The 21,753-nt window shown below is 49.5% G+C and overlaps 7 protein-coding genes across 7 annotated transcripts; 5 read left to right on the plus strand and 2 right to left on the minus strand.

The window, feature by feature from the left end:
- Positions 1-285: 285 nt before the first annotated feature.
- BO79DRAFT_218513 (uncharacterized protein) lies at positions 286-2,086 on the plus strand (the record flags this gene model as incomplete). The annotated part of the gene is made up of 9 exons (XM_025683418.1): positions 286-333; positions 481-512; positions 694-845; positions 1,154-1,281; positions 1,377-1,399; positions 1,525-1,549; positions 1,659-1,667; positions 1,889-1,942; positions 2,054-2,086. The coding sequence occupies 9 exons, from the start codon at positions 286-288 to the stop codon at positions 2,084-2,086; spliced, it is 504 nt and encodes a 167-aa protein (XP_025539019.1).
- A 4,686-nt stretch (positions 2,087-6,772) lies between these two features.
- On the plus strand, positions 6,773-7,348 carry BO79DRAFT_267083 (uncharacterized protein; the record flags this gene model as incomplete). Its single annotated transcript, XM_025687019.1, has 2 exons — positions 6,773-6,922; positions 7,128-7,348. The coding sequence occupies 2 exons, from the start codon at positions 6,773-6,775 to the stop codon at positions 7,239-7,241; spliced, it is 264 nt and encodes an 87-aa protein (XP_025539020.1). The 3' UTR covers positions 7,242-7,348.
- Positions 7,349-9,690: 2,342 nt separating this feature from the next.
- On the plus strand, positions 9,691-11,329 carry BO79DRAFT_21816 (regulator of G-protein signaling domain-containing protein). Its single transcript, XM_025683402.1, has one exon. It carries the CDS (start codon positions 10,087-10,089, stop codon positions 11,188-11,190), a length of 1,104 nt encoding a protein of 367 aa, XP_025539021.1. The 5' UTR covers positions 9,691-10,086; the 3' UTR covers positions 11,191-11,329.
- A 791-nt stretch (positions 11,330-12,120) lies between these two features.
- Positions 12,121-14,119, minus strand: BO79DRAFT_288084 (RUS1 family protein; the record flags this gene model as incomplete). The annotated part of the gene is made up of 7 exons (XM_025688648.1): positions 12,121-12,970; positions 13,043-13,087; positions 13,153-13,493; positions 13,559-13,622; positions 13,704-13,716; positions 13,770-13,882; positions 13,961-14,119. The coding sequence occupies 7 exons, from the start codon at positions 14,117-14,119 to the stop codon at positions 12,131-12,133; spliced, it is 1,575 nt and encodes a 524-aa protein (XP_025539022.1). The 3' UTR covers positions 12,121-12,130.
- Positions 14,120-14,859: 740 nt separating this feature from the next.
- On the minus strand, positions 14,860-15,526 carry BO79DRAFT_21845 (alpha-ketoglutarate dehydrogenase subunit KGD4). The gene is made up of 2 exons (XM_025683415.1): positions 15,301-15,526; positions 14,860-15,233 (listed from the first exon to the last, which is right to left on the minus strand). The coding sequence occupies exons 1-2, from the start codon at positions 15,374-15,376 to the stop codon at positions 14,950-14,952; spliced, it is 360 nt and encodes a 119-aa protein (XP_025539023.1). The 5' UTR covers positions 15,377-15,526; the 3' UTR covers positions 14,860-14,949.
- Positions 15,527-16,831: 1,305 nt separating this feature from the next.
- Positions 16,832-18,008, plus strand: BO79DRAFT_209505 (mediator of RNA polymerase II transcription subunit 18). Its single transcript, XM_025682612.1, has 2 exons — positions 16,832-17,551; positions 17,636-18,008. Exons 1-2 carry the CDS (start codon positions 17,058-17,060, stop codon positions 17,955-17,957), a joined length of 816 nt encoding a protein of 271 aa, XP_025539024.1. The 5' UTR covers positions 16,832-17,057; the 3' UTR covers positions 17,958-18,008.
- Positions 18,009-18,269: 261 nt separating this feature from the next.
- Positions 18,270-20,774, plus strand: BO79DRAFT_288087 (putative DNA 3'-phosphatase Tpp1). The gene is made up of 9 exons (XM_025688649.1): positions 18,270-18,458; positions 18,519-18,676; positions 18,758-18,870; positions 18,948-19,253; positions 19,311-19,438; positions 19,515-19,654; positions 19,840-19,900; positions 20,125-20,270; positions 20,548-20,774. Exons 1-9 carry the CDS (start codon positions 18,365-18,367, stop codon positions 20,710-20,712), a joined length of 1,311 nt encoding a protein of 436 aa, XP_025539025.1. The 5' UTR covers positions 18,270-18,364; the 3' UTR covers positions 20,713-20,774.
- The last annotated feature ends 979 nt before the right edge of the window (positions 20,775-21,753 follow it).

Here is a 21,753-nt window from a genome sequence, read left to right on the forward strand (position 1 = left end):
TTGTCAGTTTCAAAAACAGTTGATTCACCAGATTCGCCTGGTTCTTTCGTCCTTTTTTTCTTTTCGTGCTCGAAGGGTGTGACGAGTCTGCTCGACCCCTGTTGGTCGAGGGACTACAGAGGGGGAGGAAGGTGGAGCAGTAAACCAAGCCCTGAGTCGGCCTCGAAGAGGTTTGCGTTCCAGAGTCTGCGGCAAGTTGTGCTATATATACGTTGATGCAGAGTGATGGTGAAGATGACAGGGAGTCGCAGATCTACCGAAAGAGGAAGAGTATATGCATTCAGCATGGCCGTGGGAGTTCTATATCGAAAACGGGGGCTTGGTTTCCGTAGAGTAATCCGGTCTTTTGGATGTCAAGCGTGTGAACATGGGCGTGTTAGGAGTTGTTTTCGAAGATACCTACTTTTTTCTACTGCTGCATACATAGTATAGTACTACTTTAATCCCATTAGATAGAGCTTCTAATATACAGTTCTATAGCGATCACCTTCATCACATCGAGCAGCTGACATGTACGTTGTATGCATGCACACTTTCTATGCTGTTCTCTACTTACTTGTCGACGTTGGCAACAAGAAAGTAGACGGTCTTCCCCAACATAAGAAGCAACCAACCAATAAACTACCTACCTACCTACCTAGTACCCTTCAATCAAACATCATCTCGTACTACTTACTTACTACCTACTCTAAGTACCACCCATCGCCAAGACACAAACACGGCACAGCAGCAGCAGCAGCAGTGCAAGCCACCCACCCACCCCAGCCCTATCAACCCACTAGATACTTACTATCTAGTGCCTACTACGTACTATTCTCAGCTTACCCTGCAGGCCAAGAAAGAATGTATTCCTTCCCGCTATGACAATGATGACATGACATGACATTTTAGCCATCCCCATAGTTAGCTAACCCATGCCCTTACACGTATACCATGACATGATATGATATGACTATCTATCTTCCAGCGAGCAAGCAAGCAATCAACTGAAGTAAAGTATTCATTAACGCTCCTCATTGGAAGATGGGTGCTGTGAGCTGTGCCGTGTTCGGGACGAGGGGGGGGGGGGATGATGATCGGTAGGGATTGATGGATTGATGGAGGGGGAAGGGGGGATCTGTGCGCACGGTAGGACTGCTACTTAGGCTACTAGTTTGTAGTGGCGGATCGGGTGATGTTATAGGTTGGGATGGATGGAGGGATGGAGGGATTCAGGAGGGGGTGGTGATGATTGTCTTGGCTTGGGTTGGTTTGATGTTGATGTTGATAATTGGTGGTTGGGTATGTGTGTATGTGTGTGTGTGTGTGTGTGTTTGTGAGGTTTATGATGTTCAGTACTACGTAGGTGTATAGCAACTCTGGTTTTGTTGTAATAGGATTGTAGTATCGCTTTTACTATGTATGTATGTATGTATCTATATAGGGATTAAATTATGGTGATACAACATCCCTCATCCCCATACCAGAAGTGTCCTGCCTGTACTATCGAGTAGGATAACGATAAAGTGAAGTAATTCCACTCAGCATCTTCCTGCGGAATAATTCCAGTGTAAGAAGACAGACATAATGGTGTAGGAATACATTTTCCTTCCTGTCTTGGCAACTTGCTTGGCTGCTTGGCTACTTCACTTCTGAAAGTGAACGAATCATCGTTGCAGATGAGGGGAGTAAGTAGCTGTCTTCGTTAAGTCTGTCTGTGATAGGGTTTGCCTTCTTGGGAGGAGTGCATACTATAGGTTACTACCCCGTCCCGTTAATACACGGAATATAGACTGGGATTATGGTGATGGTGATGGGGGATCAGCGATGGCAATTATTCTTCTACTAAGTACTAAGTAGCTATGGATCCTGTCATGGTGGTTTGATGTTTGATGCTGTCATGTTGCAGATGTGGCGCAGGGATAAATGGTGGGCGCTTAGTTGTAATGATGATAACTACGTAGTAAGTATTTTGTAGTAGTTACTTAGTGATGGGATGGGATGATCATAATAGTATCCTACTATATACACATAGTACAAAAATACTGTAATAGAAGGATATGATATTTTGTAGAATATAGGGGAAGTCCTTCTCAGCTCTGATTGAATGACGAGAATAACAAGCTCCTACATAGAAAAAGTGACACTTCAGTATCCCGAGCATCTGATTGACTGCCGGGCCAACCACAACCAAACATATGATGACCGACAACGGATCATCAGACAAGACAATCCTCTCATTATTCTCCACTACAGCAGGTCTAGACCCAAAGTGGGAATGGGGAGGGGAGGGGGGCAGCATTTCGGGCCCGAGAATCGAATCGGAATCCCAGTTCCCAGTTCCCACTCGCCTGTTTCAGATTGACGGGAGAAGCAGAAAGACAGAAAGACAGACAGACAGGCATCAGGCCACTTCGTCATATTCTTCAGGCTTTTGTCTTTTTTATCGCGTTGGGCTGCCCTGGTCCGGATCTTCCTTATATCATCCACTTACTATGATGATCCAGATGCCTGCCTGCCTCACTTATTAGCACTGACCGGCTATTCTTTGCTGTCTTTTCCCGTGTAAGGGTTCTGGTTCTGCAGAGATCTCTTCTCAATTCTCATGCGGTGTCTGATCGCGTCATAACTCTCGATTTCTTGGCTAGTGCGGCGGCTTAGTGTATTGCCGACCACGGAGAAATTGTGGATCTTGACTTGGAGGTCGTTCTTTCGTAGAGCCCAAGTATGGAGTATACGTAGGAGAAGTTTATGATGGCCAAAGAGATGAGATGAGAGATGAGGGTCCTTTCATGGCCAGGATTGATACTGTAGTAGAAGCTCAATGACTTGACTGTCGTCGATCATAGGAGGCTTGTGACTAGTAGTACTTTGTAGGTGATTTACGGTGGATTTTGTTGCTCCTTCGGTTGACTCCGAACTCCCCGTAGAATTGTAAGTCTCCAATCGGTGCAATGCATACATACAGCGCCAACTTCACCATCAATGTAAGCTGCTAGAAATTAGTAGGTCAAAACCTGCCAAGCAGAAACAGCTGTACGAGAAAAAAAAAATCTTCTCTTCTGACAGCTGGCCGAAAACGTGGCTTCGTGGCGGTCTCGCGCATTTAGCAATTGAGGTCGTACACGTGGTGACCAGTCCTTGGCAGCGCCCTCGATACGATGGGGTCAATTGGAGCTGTAGGTACGTATGGATATCTGAATGGTTGTTCAACTTGCTAGCTTGCTGGGAAGATGGAGAACTGTCGGTAGCAGCAGCAGCAGCAGCAGCTACCTGCTTAGCTCCAAGAAGTTGCTCCTGCAAGTGGGCTCTTGTTCGCATCCTACTTCTGCATGCAGGAAGCTATGAGACGAGAAGTGAGGCGAAAAAGAATCCAATATCGACTCGAATAGCTTCACTACCATTGACTTTTCTAGTTTTGGTGTGTCCACCATTGGCAAAACTGACTATACCCAGATTTAGTCATAGCTATTAGATAGTTATTTGGTGTTACTCCGATGCAAATTGATACCTAACTTAACTTTCCCTATCAGTACTCCGTTCTACCTTTGGGGTTTTCGGTGTGCGGGCGGTGCCGACAACCTTGTTGGCTGGACCCAATATTTGCCCCCTTCCTAAGTCCTAACTAATGAATAAAACATGGAGCAAACGAGGATAAGTGCCAGGGCGGGTACCGTCGCTAATCGTCGGCGTGAACTGGCACGGGGATTAGGTAATTTGTCTCCATTAGTACACCATACTAGTTAGTTGCTGTGGTACTATCTACGTATCACTCTTCGGAGTCCGGATAGTAAGTAGATAATTAAGTTGATATGTGGCTCTAGAGAGACGGACTCAATTTTTGGTATATTTATGCCGCCGAAGTTTGATAAGACTCCGATGATTCTCTTTCCCAGAGGAGTAGCGACCTCACTAGCCTAAAGATTAGGTTCAGCACTCCGAAATAGTTTTTCATTGCCAACTGATAAGCCACCGCGCTGCTTTGCCACCCTCACCCGATCCGTCGCTATGGACTTTCTTTCTTTCTTTATCAGTCCGGAGCATATCGGAGCGCTTGTCCATTTTTGATGGCCGTAGATTAATTTTGTCCCTGGTGATATGCAAAGTTGCTTGTTGTTGTTACATTAATAGAGTGGCGTTGTGCAAAGAAGAAAAATGATTTCCTTCGAAAGCTTCCATAATCAATCTAGAATTTCATGATGATCGGCTTTGCTGGTCAGTTGATGCGATGACCCCGACACCCGTTCGACGAACAATCAATCAGATGGCACAACAGCCCATGGAAGATGTAATGGAAGTTGATAAGCAAAGCCAATTAGTCAAGATGACTCAGGCGTGACCGTCCTGAGATGACCTTACTCAGAAGCTTCAAGCAATGTAGGTAGTAAGGTTACCGGGACCATAAATCTGTGTCGTATTCAAGTGTCACTCGACCTTTCAAGCCACTTACTTACTGGGTGCTAGACTGATCTGCAAACGGGCATCACACAGCAGGTACATGACGTTATTTGGGTGTGGCTTGTTCGAATTGATGGATGGTAACTCAGAAAATCCCTCCCCTTTACACAACACCCTTCCCACTTATACATTCGTAAGCTACTAGAACGCTGTTGCTGATGGCGTTATCAAGGGAGGCGGTAGATCTTGTACGCCTCCTCGAGTCTTCGCCTGCCGTGTCACTCCATGGAACCTTCTGTATGGCTTCTTTCTAGTGCTGACGTAGAACCTTTTCTTTGACAGGGACTACGTGGTAGCACAACAACATCCGATGAGATACACTGGTGAGGAAAAGGTCCATGTCATTCTAGAACACAACATCAAAACCCGTCCGCCACCCAGAATGACACCTGAACGCTAGGTAACAGGTTCGCAATATGCTAAAGTATACTCCTACTACTCCATAACTACTCGATTACTACTGTATCAACAGTACCTGCAGGTCACTAAAATGCACTTGCCCAAAGGAAGTAAAGAGAAGGAGAAGGACTTCAAACGATATGCCCCTATCGCGCCAAGGCCTGGCAAAGACGCCCCGAGAGCCATGCTCCACAGCCGCTAACAAGCTTCTGGACCAGATAAAGGAAGGCACTGCACCTCGTGAGCACAGCGTTCAAAGGCGCCAACCCCAAAAAGGAAACACGTTGCTCATCCACCTCTGCTGGCATTGGCTGGTGGATTAGTTGTGCGTGTGTGTATGGGGGGGGGGGGGGGGGGGGGGGGGGGCACCACCAATCCACAAAGCCTTGAGGACCCTCGGAACTGGCCAGAATTCGACCACTTGGGCAACGCTAATGCCACACACTCTCATTGCCTTTTCGTCAGGCGTGGCCACTGACTGGTCACAATCAACAGTAACTGCGTACGGGCGGGCCGAAAGCCCCCTCCCCAGTTGCCATCTCATTAGTGGATGCCGCAAGGGTTGGGCTGGTTCTCTCGCTCTCCCTTGCGGTTCGCAACTGGGGCAAACCAGCATTCCTCGAAATTTCTTTGCGCCTTCCTTCGTGTTCTGGAAAAGGTAAGAAATTCCAGGATTCCATTTTCTTTTCTTTTCTTTTTTTTTTCTTTGTCGGCTGGTTTTCCGACAACGGTTTGCAATGATGAATCAATCTCCCGGAATTTGACACTGAGCCCGCGACCACGACCACACCGGGATCGGGAGATGCTCTTCTCGTTAACCATCACCACCACCCTGTGACACATACACCAGTATGCTGCATGTCTGCAGGCCCTTGCAGGCGCGTTTGGGGAGAGCCACTAAACACAACCCCCGGACAAGGGTCATTACTGGTGATACCACGCCGTCCAGCCGTTCCGCCCCCCGGATTGGACGTTGCAGAGGATTGTGGAGCGGGGTTAAACCTCCTGGGTAATAATCGGAATTGGCGCTCAGAAGCTGATGGCGCTTAGCACGATGGTGTTATCCTGTACTAGAACCATTCCAGCGTAGCACGGCACTATTTACCCCATAACTGGAGCCAGTCGACTCCGCGATTGACTCCGCGAAGAACAGGAGCACGCAGCTTTCGCAGCTCCTATCTGCTGGAGATTCTTTGTCTGCAACCACACTCTCCTCGTCGGCTTGCAGATTCGCTCATTACCACCAGCAACCACCACTTTCTATACGCTACTGCACATAAGGAAGGTTTTCTTCCCTGGAGGGAATTGGCCCGACAGGCATTCACTACTCACCCACACCATGCTTTTGCTGCAGCCGGGTTTGAAATCGTCCCAATGGATGTCTGGGTTGCACTCATAAGGCTCGAAACTCTCTCTACACAATATACCACCTGCAAGCTCTCCCTCCAGACTTTCTCCCTCCCTCTCCCTCTCTCTACCTTTGGTCTTTTGGTGGAACCCTTATGAATGTATCCCTTTCCCCCCCTTGCCTTTTTGGCTGCACAGCCTGCTTGGCATCCTGTAGATCCTGCGCCAGCTTGACCAATCATTGCGGGGTGGCCGCTCTGCACGACAGCGTTAGGCCGTCGTGCGCCTTTGAGATCATATTCAGCATTATCATCCGTTGAGAGGGGGGCCAATCCGGAGAGTTGTTCTCCGTCTCCGGATTGGTACAGCTAGTATCGTATCGGGGGGAAGAACGTCCACGGTGAGGTTAGGTCTACATGGGAGTTTAATTAATTCTATAAGGAATTGGAAACAATGTTCGGAGTACGCCGTTCAGGCGTGGTATAGTATCCTTTGTCTCGCCTTCCGGTGTAGTGGGCAGAACGTCGTCTTATTACTTACTACTTCTAAAGTAATCATCGCGCCAAGTAGATGGCCATGTGTCTTGTGGATGCGACAACACATCTGGGCTGGACTGATTAACGGATTCATCATTGCATCTAGGCAGCTCTTCCATCTGGCATTGGCTCAGTTGTGCGTGGGTTTCAAGCACAGCGGCAATGCAAACCCCAGCTTGTTTGCTGACAGTGTGTCTTTGTATGTATGTAGCTAGTACCTCTACCTCTGCGACCTGCTGCGGTCACCGGGAGGGCTCAGGTACATGTACTCCGAAGCCTAAGAGGGGCTACGGCGGACTGCGATCGGGTCCAGAATGGCACATACGAGCCCAGTTGCCACCACCTCTTTTTTTTTTTTTTTTTTTTTTTTTTCTTCCCTTTCTCTCTTCTGCTCCCAAACCGCATCAGGCAATCAACTTGATCAAAGCTTTCTGCATTGAATTCAGGCGCCTTCTCCATACAAAAGCTGCAAGAAATCCGGTTCCTGGGCGCCTAATGAGTTGTTGCAGTCTGAGTTTCTAATTTTGTTCTACTATCCTTCTCCCGTTGCGGAATATCGCTTGTTGCTGTAGGGTGCATCATATCATATATCACATTTACCTTTCTACTTCTGTCTACCGGGGCGTTGAATACCTACAGCATACATACAGACATACATACATACATTAAACTCCACGCCTGCTTCTTTTTCGGCTTGCCTGCCTGCCTACTTGCCTGCAACCTACATAAGCTCCGCTATCTATCATTTTTAATCAGCCCTGAGCGATTTTTTCCCCCTCCCTCGTTGCTGCACCGTTGAGGTATATTGGCGTTGAACGCGCGTTTTGGCGACCGCCCCCTTGCTGCCGGTCTCCTTCTACGGATATTCTGTTGCGGGAGGTCGCATTTCAATTGACGCATGGTGAGTGAACGACATTGGTTTCTCCTTCATTCTTTCTAGAAAGCTATTGTTTCTTATTTCCCTCAATTTCCTTACGGTTTTGGGTCCATTCCTTCGGCCCCTTCCTTTTTTTTTTTTTTTTTTTTTTTTTCTCTGTTTTATTTTTATTTTCTTGATCTTTTTGTGTTGGCTCTGTTGTTACCCCATGGTGCTTGTCATATTTTCGGTCGCTCCACTATGCTGTTTCAACTGCAATCCATGACGGGATATTGCTTTGGGGTCCGCCGGTCGATCGATCGATCGACCTGGTCCATACCATCATAGCAACAACCGCAGACTGCCAGACAGTCATAGTGGTAGTGAGCACTACGCGAGGCCAAGGCAGATGGGATATCCACAGAGCTGAGAGAGGGCCCTCTTCTCGAGTCATTCATTGTTGAAGGGCAGAAGAAACAAGCGCCAGGATCCACCATGGCCGGTTTTATATTCCACACCACGATGGGATTGAGTAGTTAGCGGCGGCGGCAGCAGCAGCACAAACAACACGACCTTGCACCATCGAGTTTGACTGCCCCAACGCTAAACTTGCGTTGTTATGGACCCACCTTCGGCCTCACATCCAGCAGCTGGAACTCTGGATTATTACTTCATCGGCCGGAGATCCATCGCGCGTTCTGGTGATCCATTCAAGACCAGCGACGGGAGCCAATTTCCATTCAAGGTCTCCACCTTTTGGCCTCTCAGATCCTTTTTGGGTTGCAATGGTTGCGAGTCACTCTCTGGGCTAGTGTCTGAGGCATGCCTTAGGGGCATGACGTGATTCTCTCCTGGTTGGCCATGCCTCTTTTACTATCTACTAGCCGCGTAGTCCTCATCCCTCCAATGTGTGTTGTGTGGGTGCGTGAGAGTGTGTCTGTGGTTCTAGAAAGTCTGTCTGGGGTCAGTCAGTCATTGTTGCTTTCATGATCAGCGTGGAATCTTTTTCCTGCCGGCCTTCTTCCCCTTCCCAGCTTCAATTTCTTCTTCTCTCTTTGAAGAATAAGCGGAATTAGGGATTTAAGAAGAAAAGAAAAAGAAAACGAGAAAAGCCAAATTGGGAAGGAGGAGACAAAGAAATACGCAGCCCCCCCCCCTCCCTCTCCCTCTTTCTGTCTCTCCCAAAGTGACGATTTTCTTTTTTGAACCATTTTCCACTTTCCCTGTTTTTTCTTTCCCGATTAGGTTTTTACTTTTACATTTTGGGAGGGGTGGGTGGCATTATTTCTTTGGGCTGCAACTGTGACTGGCTGAAGAGACCCGCCGAAGTCGGCGTGATAGGCTGGGACTCATCCTGGATACGATCGACCGGGAAGTCTCGTCAGCGGTGATTCGTGGTGTGGGAAGGCGAGGTTCCCATGGGAATTGCAGAGGGAGAGCATCCACTGCCAGCCAACGTGGATGGGCTCTGGAAGTGAGGAAATCTTGGGCCGCCGGTTGTTCCTGTGGGCCAGCAAATTCAGCAAATCCATCCACTTTCTTCTCGATTTTCACTTTCTGGCGGGTCCCCCACCCCTCTCTCTCTCTGTCTGGCTGGCTTCTCTCCACTCCACTTACTCACTTTCCTTGTGTGCGCCCCCCTCTCTCTCTGTTCTCTCGCTCTCTCTCGCTCTTTCGCTCTTTCCCCCCGGGTGCTCGACGCTTCCGTGCAGGTTCTGAGAACTTTTGAAGGGGTCCTGATCGGCATCACCTCACTCCACCCACCACTGGCCCGTCCTGCCTTGTTTCTTCCACTCTTCTCTCACTCACACCCTCTGGATATGGCTGGTCCTCCTCTTATTTGAATACTTACCAGTCATTCCCCCCCCCCCTCTCTCTTCCTTCTGCCATTCGGCTGTGTCTCCTGTGGCGTCATCTTCTTTTCTTTTCTCAATTCCCTTTACAACTTACTACTATCGCTGTGCCTGGCCTTAGTCCTGTCTCTTATTATTAACAACCGTTTTTTTACTTTTTCCTTGCCCCCAATTACCAACTTTCCTCCTCCAATACATTCCCATCACACACCCCCCGTCTTCTCTGACCCTTCTGGAAAACCGCTGCTGCTGCCTATACCCTTGCTGCGGGACATCGAAACGACTAATCAATCCTTTGTCCACCAACAGATCTCAATCCTTCACTAACTGAGGTCTTCACTTATCTACTCGACTCTACCTTACACTACCACCACCGCTACCACCTTATCGCCGGGTTCTCGCTTCAGCCTTTCTACCCGCTCAGTGTCGCCGCCTCACCGTCGCGCTGTCTCTCTTTACGCTTCACCATCTGAAACACGGCTTCTCTTATCCGACGAGTCTGGCCTCTCCGGAAAGGGTGGCCACTCAACATTCAAGACTGGCGAAGTACCGGATTCACTGCCTGGGCTGTCTCGGAGGATTACAGCAACAACGAGGTGGATTTCGGGGCTTCACCACACCTGCGCCGTACCCCAGTGACCGACGCACGCTGTACGCGATGCTTAAAAAGAAGACCCTGCATCCTCCCATACTCTTCCGACACCATACTCCCAGCACCACCCCTGAGCTTTCTCCCACGTCTTCCTCATCGGACAGCGAGTCGGACGAGGACATGGACTCCTCCGGTTCGCGTCCGCTGAGTTTGACGGTTCCTCCGGGTGCTTTCTGTCCCATGCGTCCCTCATTAGATGAGGTGCTGGCCAACACTGCACCTGCCCCATACACCCTTAGTGCCTTTATGGCCTATCTCTCGCAGAACCACTGTCTGGAGACCCTGGAATTCACGTTGGAGGCCAAGCGGTACCGGGAAACATACGATGCCCTGAGCCGCCAGCTGAATGAATCGCCCATCGTCACCGACTGCACCGGCAGCCAGCATCTGCGTATGCTCTGGCAGCGACTGTTGACTGCTTACATTCTGCCCGGATCTCCACGAGAGATTAACGTCTCCAGCGAGGTCCGCGATGACATCCTTCGACACGCCAATCTTCCTAACCCGCCGCTTCCCGAAACCCTGGACGCTGCCGTAAAACTCGTCCATGATCTGATGGAGGAGTCGATCTTCCTGCCGTTTCTCAACTCGCATGCTTCGACCGCTCACGTTTTGCCGCTATCGGAGCCGCTGTTTTCTCAGGAGGACGATATCACCGTCGTATCGAACTCCAGCTTCGACGAGCACACGGCCAGTCGGGGCCGATCGAAGAGGAGACGGCAGTCTCCCCAGTCTTCCAAGGATTTGGGATCGCCGGTGTCCGTCGGTTCTCCGCCTAGCCGCTCGAACTTCTCCTTGAGTGCAATGACTTCCATGGGTAAGGTCGGTCATCGGACTTTGGGACAGGTCTCCAACGCCAGCGGAGATTCCGGGTCTGGGGCGTTGACTGATGACTCCGGAAGCTTGCAATCGAGTGCCAGTGCAGGCGAACCAATGACACCGCCGACTACGCCGCCCTCCAGCGATCCTCACTGCATGCACCTGGCCCACAGCCCAAAGCGCACCGACAACCCATGGAAAAAGATGGGACTGAAGTTGGGCTTCAAAAAGCGCTCGGGCCACGGAGGCTCCGGCAACCAACATTTCAAGTTGTCTGGCATGGACGAATGACTGGCCGTTCAAAACCGGCCGACAACAACCTTACCGAAATCCCACCCCATCTGGCAGAGCATCAAAGCTCTGATGATGTCCTTTATCACTCAAAAGCCTTCTTCGCTCCGAATTCTCGCCGGATCGCCAAAAATGGCATCCTGATCTCTACTCCTCTCACCGCATCGGCTAGACCGCATGATCCGATCTACATAACCTGATACCGCATATATGATTGATCTCTCGGTTATTGAGCGAATATGTCGCATTGACTCACTGACTACGAGTGGACGGTGTAATGCATGTGCATTATGATTTAAGCATATTCCGGCGTTCTGTCTCATCTTCTTTTTGCCTTTTTTTCTTCCACTTGCATCGAAGCAAGCGACCCAGCGTGCATCATTCCATTTGTCATCATCAAAACCATATAGACTTGGGGGTTTCCAAAACGGGATGGTGGTTATCTGTTATGTCTATTGGCGTTTTGTGTGTGTGTATCCATATTGAATTTCTCACAAGGGGGAGTGGTGTGGGGTGTCGAGGGGACATTCTGTTGATGTGTGCGTGCATGGGAGTTGTTTTTTATCCCCCTTTTGTCAAAGGGCATGACTGCATTTTTTTCTTTCTCCTCCGTGTTTTAGTTAGCATCACACTTTGCATCAGCATTAGCATTAGCATCACTGTGTACTGGTCGATAGATACCCATGGATTGGATGCTTTTTATCTTCACCTTGTTCCGTGCTCGAACTTAGGATTGAGTAGACTGTCCTGTCATAAACCGATCAGTAATGAAACCCCATCTCACCGATCAACAGTGCTCCTTCCTACATAGTCAATACTCATGTATCGATCATCATAAAGCAATTATGACCTGTTATAAAAACACATGGTACTAAACTACACAAGAGTACACTAATTCAATATCCAGCCATAGATAAACAGAACAGCTATGCTAGCTATATTACACCACGACCCTCCTTCCCGACCTCGTCTCCAACGCAGCAATGCTCAAATCCCAGCCATTATCCGTCAACACAGTCGTATACCGATCAAACCTCGACCCTTCATTCAGGAACTCCAACGTCCGGTGCAGTACATCCATAGTAGCTTCAATCTGGTTTGAGGTGTTGATGGAATCCGCTGCTGATGACGTCGACAAAACCCTTGCAGCCAGCAAGGCATGCGCCCATGCTTTGAGCTGGGATTGACTTGTGGTAGTGTTCTTGAGTAGGATGTTGGCGTGCCATGTTGGGGTCATTTTACTGCTGCTGCTGCTGCTGCTGCTGCTGCTGCTGCTGTTGGTGAGATAGAGGATGTAGTCTTCTTTGCTGAATAGGGTGGTGAGTTGGGGCATTGGGATTGGAGTTCGGAGGGATTTTGAAGATGTGGTGGATAGTGCAGACGAGGAGAGGAATTGTTGCAGAGAGATGCCTATACGACAATAACCGAGGGTTTGAGGGGGAGTCGTTGTTGAGGAGGACCAGCGGAGGATGCCGTCTGTTTCGAAGATTTTCTCTTGCCTGGAGACGTGGGCTGGGGTTAGGGTCTTCCAGGAGGGCGGGTGGTGGGAGTGTTGTTGTTGTTGTTGTTTGGTGGGTTCTGCGCGGAGGAGTTGTGTGACGTCTGGGTCGGTGTTTAGGAGGGTTGAGAAGACGATGTTGGCTCGCTGTCTGTTGAGACTGGTCATTTGGACGGAGCGCACGGCGGCATAGTTGAGACTGAGGTGCAGGGCTAGAAGCATTAAGAGGCATATCCAGGTTGTGGAGAAGCTGGTCACGCGGGAGACGACGAAGGAGCCGACCTGTGAGGTTCTTGGTCAGGTTTGTTCTGCTGGGGAAGATGAGTTGTAGGAGTTAGGGTATGTCTGGCTTACGAGCATGCCGATGAGGGATATGATTGTCTCTTGCGATGAGTCTTTCTGTTGATAAGAAGTTAGTGGCTGTATTGTAGGCGCAGGGTTCGAATAATGATTGAATCACTTACGGCATTGACTTCAGCGAGATTCCCCCAGCGAGAGAAATGCGCACTCAGACTCGCCTTGGAACTCCCACCTGCTACTCCGCATAGAGCCCGAAGGACACCTGCTGTGCTGAGGACGGTGACTCGAGGAGCACCTGCTGGGATCATTGGTGAGAGACAGTCGAGGATCATTGCTAGATCGTTGAAGACGTCCGCTGCCAGCCGGTACATCTTGCATTCTGGCTCGAGAGCAGTACCGACCCGATGCGCGAAGAGGATCGTCGCGATCCGGCCAGAGGAGTCTTGGAGGATATGCAGCAGTAGGGCTGCGGTGGGGGAGGCATTGGCGTTACCAACTCCAACACCTAATAGCTGTTAGCATTGGTAGTCTGTGGACCAGCTGTTGGGTGTGAACAGGAAATCTACCGACCTTGCAGCACTGCTCTCGAGGATAGGAGACCGGCAATCGAGCTGCTGAAGGCTTGGAGAGAGTCCTTCGTGGATTAGCCGTCTAGTCTGATAGGGGGCAAGTATGGTAGTGCTTCGGTATGGTGTGCTCAACGCTTTCCACATACAAACAATTGGTATCTGTATGAATTAGTAGAGCCCAATGCTAGGAAGAGAGATCAACAGTATCTTACGGCGTATAATCATCCGTGACACTGTGGGGATATCCAGCAGGAAGGAAGACCTCAACCAAAAAGTCTAGAACGCTCTTTGAAGACCAAGCTGCCGGAGTAGTGGAGGAAGCATGCTACCAAGCAAATGGTTAAACCGGAATGACAGCTTTGCAGCCTAGTGCTCAGATTGGGTAACATTGGAGATCACGTACTGCCACATCCACGCGTCCCCAATTCTCTCCATGCTTCTTGTCCTGCTCAGGACGTGCAGGGCCCGCTGCGGGCTCGGAGTAAATGTAAGTTGCGGTAGGGTGATTAACTTCGTCCACCTCGGTGAAGGTTATTGCGGTGCTGTCCTCTTTAAGGGCCATTATGTGGCGCGTGTTCCTTGTGGTCTCGATGAAAGTCCCGTTTGAGACCTAACGCGATGTTGGAGACGCGTAGCTCGATGGAAGTTGTATAGAAAGTTGTTGTTGCGTGGCAGGAGCTGACGCTAAGGATACGGGCACGTGTCATGACATCTGTCCGCTGCAGTCCGGCAGAATCTCGGATGGATGACCAGTATCTCTCTACAGTAGACTACGTGACTGCAAACAGTTGTGTTGAATTGATTGATCGTATTCAAGGTCTCCTCGAGCCTCAGTATAGTACTAATAAACCTCAGGGAAGAACTCAAACAAAGCCCCGCAAACCGAGGATAGTCCAACATGCAGCAGACTTTTGGATCCGAATGAAACAACCATCTATGCACAGAAATCCGAAGATATCTCAGCAAGCCCCAGCCAGACAACAAGAAAGCATCCGTCATGCGTCGCGCCCCAAGTACAAGGAATCCAAACCGCTAAGCTCCGAAACAAGCAACCACCAGCGCCGTGACCGAAAAGAAAAGCATAAAAAGAATCAATCGAAGAAGTGCAGGGACGGAAGCAGCTCCTGGTTGGACAATGCCAACAAACGACCCATCACCAGTATGCGACGGTGCTCCCAGCCCCTGATTATAGTACCATCCAAGTTCCAATGATGCGAGACGAACCAGGCCCCACAACTCGCCTGTTACTCCATGGTTGAATTGGGAGAACAACGGCTGCCACGGCCCCATGCCGATGGTCGTACTCTATCTTAACATGGCAGTATTCGTCAATCACAAAACCGTGACCGCTACCGTTGCGTCATCTCTCGTTGAGTGAGATCCTGGAATGATCTACGCGAACAGGCTGGCACCGCCGGTCTCAATGGCCTCAATCTCGGCCTCGGACCAGGGAAGGCGGTGGAAACGGGCAGGAAGCTCGTCGCGGTCGAAGAATTCACCCTGCTTAGGCTGAACGGGGCCGAGGGAGGCACCAGCGCTGCGGCCAATGCCCTGAGAGAAAGAGGCACGGCCAAGGGGGCCGTGCTGCTGAGCCTTGATGCGGTAGGCGGCGAAGGAGTCCGGGAGAATTCCGGAAGGAGAAGCGGGGTGAGGACGGGGGGTGTGGTCAACGGACTCTGAAGATGGGTCATGTTAGACAAAGAGGCAGGCGCGTCGAATTGACGGGTGGGAATGAATACATACGAGGCACGGAACGGCGGCCGAGGAACCGGATGAGGGGGGTGCGGGCAGCGCTGCGGAGAGCAAAAGTGGCACGCATTTTGTATAGTAGGAGGAAGGAAGATAGGGTTATAGATTATAAGGTAGTCGTAAGGATGAAAAGCGAGGAATCGAGAGAAACCGCTGGTGTCCGACGCGACCGAATTAAGCGATTAATAAGTTTGGAAGTGGAAGAGGAAGCTTTTAAAGGGCAGGCGGATTCTCCACGACAAGGACACAGAAGGCCTATATATTTTGAGAAAGAAAAGAGGCAAGGACTGTACAGAAGGCTGTCTGGACGGAGGGAAAGGAGCAGGAGGAGAATTGGAAAGACTGGTGGAGGGGAAGGGGAAGAGAAATGAATGAGGAGGAGGAGGAGGAGGAGGAGGAGAGGGAAAATGCCGACGAGGGTCGGAGCGGAAGCGAGGGTGTGGGTTTTTGATAAGCCCAGCTTTGGTGGTATGTATGGAGTAATACGGGTTATTAACGAGAAACCCGCCGCCGGATTTTGTGATCCGGGCTTTGCCTTCCACCATTCATTCCACCATCAATCTGGCACGATTACTACTCCTCAACGTCTAGTTCTATACTGCTTGTGGTATAATCAGAGACTATTCGGTCGAGTCGGTACTAGCTGCTCCTTGCCAATTCGATAGCGACGACATCATGTTCCCCATCTTTTCCCCAAATCAGATATTAGACTGATAGTGTTAGGATGATTGACACCTGATGATTACTCCCGACGGCCCCGATCCTTGCCCAAACCCGCATCCCCGGTGAAGGAAGACCTGTGCCTGACTGGTCAGTGAGTTTGGATTTGGGGGACCTGCATCGGTGCTTCCTTCTAATCGCCTTTCCTCCCGACGCTTTTCACCTGCAACGTCTCTTTTCGGCTTCCCCTCATTCGTAGGATTTTCCGGAGGACGTTATGATGCTCCAGTTGGTGTAACAAACCCTCTCTTATCTTAGATCACCTGAGCGGAGAAACATCACAGGAAAGTCGTCTGGCGTGATCCCCCTCACACATGCACATACGTACACCCTCACTCTATGTAAGACTTAGAACTGTACTTTTTACCTTCCGGGATCTGACCCCCCCGCAAGCCCTGGGAAGGAGGGCAACTCAACCTCACTATTCACTAATAGTAAATTCCTTCCCCCCCCCCCCCCCCCCATCTTGGCATGTGCTCGGATGAGTCTACCCCAATTAGCCCTGTCCAAAAGGGGAAATTTTCAACACAAGCAATATTAGAGGAACAGGGAAAAAAAGAAAAATCATAAAGTTTAATTTTTCAAAAAAAATCTTTTATGGTTGATTTGTTGTCTTCTTAAACTTTGCCTTCTAGCATTTTGCCGCTCACACTGAAATCCCTGGTTTACTCACCTCGGAGTTACAATCGCGTGATATCACATGATTGTTATCTCCCCACGCGTTTTCCGCCCAGCCAGAAAGTGGATTGCTGTTCAACTATTGTGTTACTACTGAATTCTCGAGACTTGTCTGGCAGTTACCGTACCATAACAATATTACTTACCGGCCGGACCAAAGTGGACACTCGGAAGGAGTCTCCGACCCGACTTCACCCGTGCTTTTTGCCTGATTTGCGGCTTTGCCTGATGTGTTCCGTCTTTTCCTGAGCAAAGCTGGCCGGAGCTAAGGGAGCTACAGACAGGCTCGAACGAACTCCCGATTTCTATTCTTATTCGTCTCGATTTCTACCCCGGTTCTTCCTCTTGCGATTATGCATGAGCTTCTGCTCTTCGCCTCGGTCCCCGCGCATCAGCATCATGAGCTCCTTCAACAGCTGGCCGGGTTGACGGCCATGCAACCCCGTCACCGCCTGGAAAGACGCTTGGTTTTCAAGGCCTACCGCAAGCCAGGTTTGACCACCACCCGGGTTGGGGCCAGTCAAGATCTGCAGGGTGTCGAATTGCAGCGCCTTAATAAAATGCTCAATGGCGGCATGTTCTATACCCAAGTAGTTGGTCCCGTCGCCAATGCCGACTTTGGCGGGAACCCTTCCTCATCTGGAGATCCCGATGTCTCCATGTCCGGATTGGAGGAGAAGCCATCGTCGTCTTCGTCGTCTTACAGTTACGAGGACCAGCCCTGGAAACTTGAATTTAGAGATATTCCCGAGGCAGGCACTCGATCCGCCGTAACTGCTCGTCTAATGGCCAGTGCCACGCTGCCCAAAGGTGATATCACGGCGCCCATGAATGCCTGGGGCTATAGGTTAGTAGCATCCCGTACTCCTCGGCGCATATCCAGCTCCTTCGTATCTTGATTGGTCCTAGTCAGCTGACAAACTGGGTTCAGCTTTGTCACTGAGTACGTGGTGGAAGGGGATGTCTTTGTTCTCAATGACATCGTTATCTTCCTACACCGTGTCCTGCTTTACCCGACTGGGACGCAGGACTCACATGGACCTCGTCGGCAGCTGCCTGCTTATCAGGAACTCTCACCGCTGGAACGGACAGGGAGCTATGTCCTGCAAGCTGCTATCACCGTCCAGGATGGCGGGAACCAGGAGATGATGAGGACGGCTTCGCAGCATTTGTTCGGGCTTCGCGAGCAGCTCAAGTCGGCCGTCCGTCTAGAGATGGCGGATCGGCTGTCTCTGGATACGCGAGCGAAGTAATCATGTATTATCATATCTTTTTAGCCGTGCTATATACCCCGGAGTTGATGGCTCTCAGTAGATAAATCATTCGAAATTCAAATCTGACATTAGGAGCCTTAAAAACATAGTGCTGAGATCTTTTTTTTTGGAAAAGCAAACTTTAGTTGAAAACATACACCTCGCTTGATTCAATTGATGTCAGCGGTGCAGTTGTAGCATCCATCAACTGTATGGGTGCAATGAGCCGTCAATATAAGCATGTGACTTCGCGAAGTTCAGGCGCGCGTCAGCGCGTCGACTTCCGCTTTTGAATCCGACACCAGTTCGAGTCATCCAGTCGCAGTTTATCTCTCTTTCGGCTAGATTCAGAACCACGGTACCCGGTAAACATATTCAAGATTATTTCCAGACTCCAGTATCTCAGGATGGCCGGCGGCGGGGGCGTGAAACGTACAGCTTCCCCCACTCGAGCTATTTCGCCGCCTCCACTCAAAAGGAAGGTTGAGTCTACCATAACTAGTGAGGCACACCTATTCTGTTTTCGTACGTCTCTATACTAATAGGGTTAATAAATACTAGAAAAAGCTGTTTCCTCCTTCTTTACTCCAGCATCACAGAAAAAGCCCGAACAGATCACTTGGCGCATTGTCAACAACAGTGCCGTCATTGGCAAGTATACTTCGGAACTCGGTCACAAAAATAGTACAGAGAAGCCTAGGATCGCGGCATTTGACCTGGTCAGTTGAAAACCAGACCGTTCAGCGATTTTACGGTTTATCATTGCACGAGCCCGAGACTGACTAGGTGATCGCACCTAGGATTCAACGCTCGTCTCGACAGCCTCTGGAAATACTTTCCCCAGGAATGGGTCGGATTGGAAGTGGTGGCATGATACAGTACCTGGGAAACTCAAGGAATTGAACGACAATGGGTATGTAGTAGGTTGGCTTATAGTTCCCTGATCGGGCTGCTTCCGGACAACAGGATATTGATCTCTCTTCTGTGCAGATACTACGTGGTGGTCGTAACGAATCAAAAAAAGATTAGTCTCAAGAAAGATCTTAAGAAAGGCCAGAGCGACTCCAAGAGCCTTGTCAACTTCAAGGAGAGGGCGTCGGCTGTCATGAAGCAACTGGACATCCCTCTCAGTGTATATGCGGCCACAGGGGATGACGAATATAGGAAACCCAGGACAGGTCTATGGAAGGAGATGCTCGACGACTATGATTTTGATGTGTCGGGGGTCAATCTGGCAGAGTCCGTTTTTGTAGGGGACGCTGCTGGACGGCCGAACGATCATTCCATGGTCGACCGGTAGGGCTGGCCTTTTGAAGCACACTCACGGACTTGATACGCTAACGGCGGTTCAAGCGGATTTGCACTCAATGTTAAAGTACCCTTTAAGACGCCCGAGGAGTTCTTCCTCAATGCTGATCCAGAGCCACTCGTGGAACCGTTCGATCCGACAAAATACCTGCAAGCAGAGCCAACTGACGACGGTGAGTCTCAATGCACGGGGTGATTGTGAATCGACCATCAGAGTACCCTATTGACAACTTGTCTTGCATGCTGCAGTGGCGCCACCTTTCTCTCGCCAGAGTCCTCTCGAGTTGGTGATATTCTGCGGCAGCCCTGGGGCGGGCAAATCCTCATTCTACTGGGAATATCTAGAACCGCTGAAATACGAACGAGTCAACCAAGACCTGCTCAAAACTGTACGTTTTCTTCATTATATCTTCAGCCCTTATACGGGTTACTTCCTTCCAATACCCCCTTCTACGCCAAGCCCACAAGTGGCAGAGGCTTCGCTCGCGCAGCAGATAGACGCCTCAACGACCAACCCACATCTATGTACTACCAAGATTGCATAATCTATCATCTAACCAGCCGTTTAACACAGCGCCCTAAGTGCATCAAAGTGGCAAAGGAACACCTTGCAGCCGGAAGATCTGTGGTTGTCGGTACGTGAACGTTATGAACGGGGCAGTCTTTTCCCAAGAGACCAACCCACCCACCCTTGCATTGACACTCCGACGGTCTAAATCGTCGATTTCCCGGGCTCGAGTCTAGCCAGGCTACACCAACCCTAGCCCATATTGCGATCCCCCCCCCCTCTCTTCCTCAGTAACCACGGTGTTATTGGAAATGCACGAACGGTTAGCTTCGTCGCTGATCAGACGCACAGACAACACCAACGCCGACCCGGAAACCAGATCCCACTGGGTAGAAGTCGCTAAGGAATTCAACGTCCCGATTCGTTGTGTTTATTTCACAGCTTCCCCGGCCCTCTGCCGGCATAACAATGCGGTCCGTGCCGCAAATCAAACCTTGGTGAGTCCGTGCGAGATGAAGATGCGCGTGTACTGCATCCCCATTGTCCCCTCTTCCCCTCCCACCCAAACCCATAGCTTGTCCTCTCCCCATTTCGAGTCGTTCGAATGGAGGTAGGTGGTGGTTATACCAACTCCACCCATCACTACCATCTTCCCCAACGATCACACGTGTATTATCAGATCATCAGACACACCTATACCCATACATGCATACATACACCACTACAACAACCGATGTATACCATACTCAATACTAACTCTCTACCCAATCCCAGAACCCCGAGTCACGCACCCTTCTCCCCGGAATCGCCTTTGGAGATTTCCTCCGCCGATTCAAAGAACCGTCAATGGAAGAAGGCTTCCAAGACATCATCCGCGTGGAATTCCGCTTCCGAGGAGACGAGACCGCCAAAAGGTTATGGGGCCAGTACTGGGTGTGAAGACAACTATTCTATGTAGTATCTAACCGCCCAACAAACTCATTAGCATTCATAGAACATTGTCTCATAAGAAAGCAACCATAGAAACACAGCTTAGCTTAGCTCGGCTCAACTCAACTAGACTACCATCCATAAACAACTCCAGCTACCTACTACTACTGCTACTACTGCTGCTGCTGCTGCTGCTGCCTACGTAGTCATTCATATGCAGCGACAGGCTAATCCAGCTCTGTTCTAGGCGTTCTATCTATCCATCTAGTCTAGCGGGAATGAAATGCAAGCATGCATGCATGCATAACTGAAGAAAAAGAACAATCAATATAAATGACCGAACGAGCGAGCGATCTGCCAGACCCTACCCTACCTAGCTGACTAGCTAGCGAGCCACCAGCTAATTAACGTAAGCACTTAAGTTTAGGCGACATGTGCGCGGTACGAGTTACTCGATTCGGGTGGCTGTCGAAGGGGGGGAGGGGGAAGCGGTCGACCCCGCGCATGTATGCATCAGGCGACTTGTCTGACCTGAGTCCTGACCCTGGCTGGCTGGCTAGCTGGTCCTTTGAGGGGAGGGGGGGTTGAGTAACTGTGGACTACATACATACATACATACATACATACATACATACATACATACTACTACTGTATGTATGATTGAGGGAGAGAGAGGGTGTGTAGGTCCCCAGGTCGCCAGGTCGTACGTATTTTTGGTTCTTACCAGTATGGGACCTAGTTATTACTAATACTGACTATTGGAAAAACTAAACTGTAAAAATATACTGTCTCGCCAGGTGGTAAACCTGGTGAGATCTTATATTATATAAAATTTTAATTAAATCTTATTAAAAGATTTGATAATTACTAGTTAAGATTAAAAAAATAATTGAAATTACGACCTGGGGAATTCTGGTTATATATTACTATATATATATTAGGTATTATTTATTTTATTTCTATTTTTATATATATATAAATTTATTTATTTAAAATATATTAATAAAATATAAAATTAATAGTTACTAATATCTACTAGAAATGATTAGA

This window comes from Aspergillus costaricaensis (genome assembly GCF_003184835.1).
Source record: "Aspergillus costaricaensis CBS 115574 unplaced genomic scaffold BO79scaffold_18, whole genome shotgun sequence".
Lineage (NCBI taxonomy): Eukaryota > Fungi > Ascomycota > Eurotiomycetes > Eurotiales > Aspergillaceae > Aspergillus > Aspergillus costaricensis.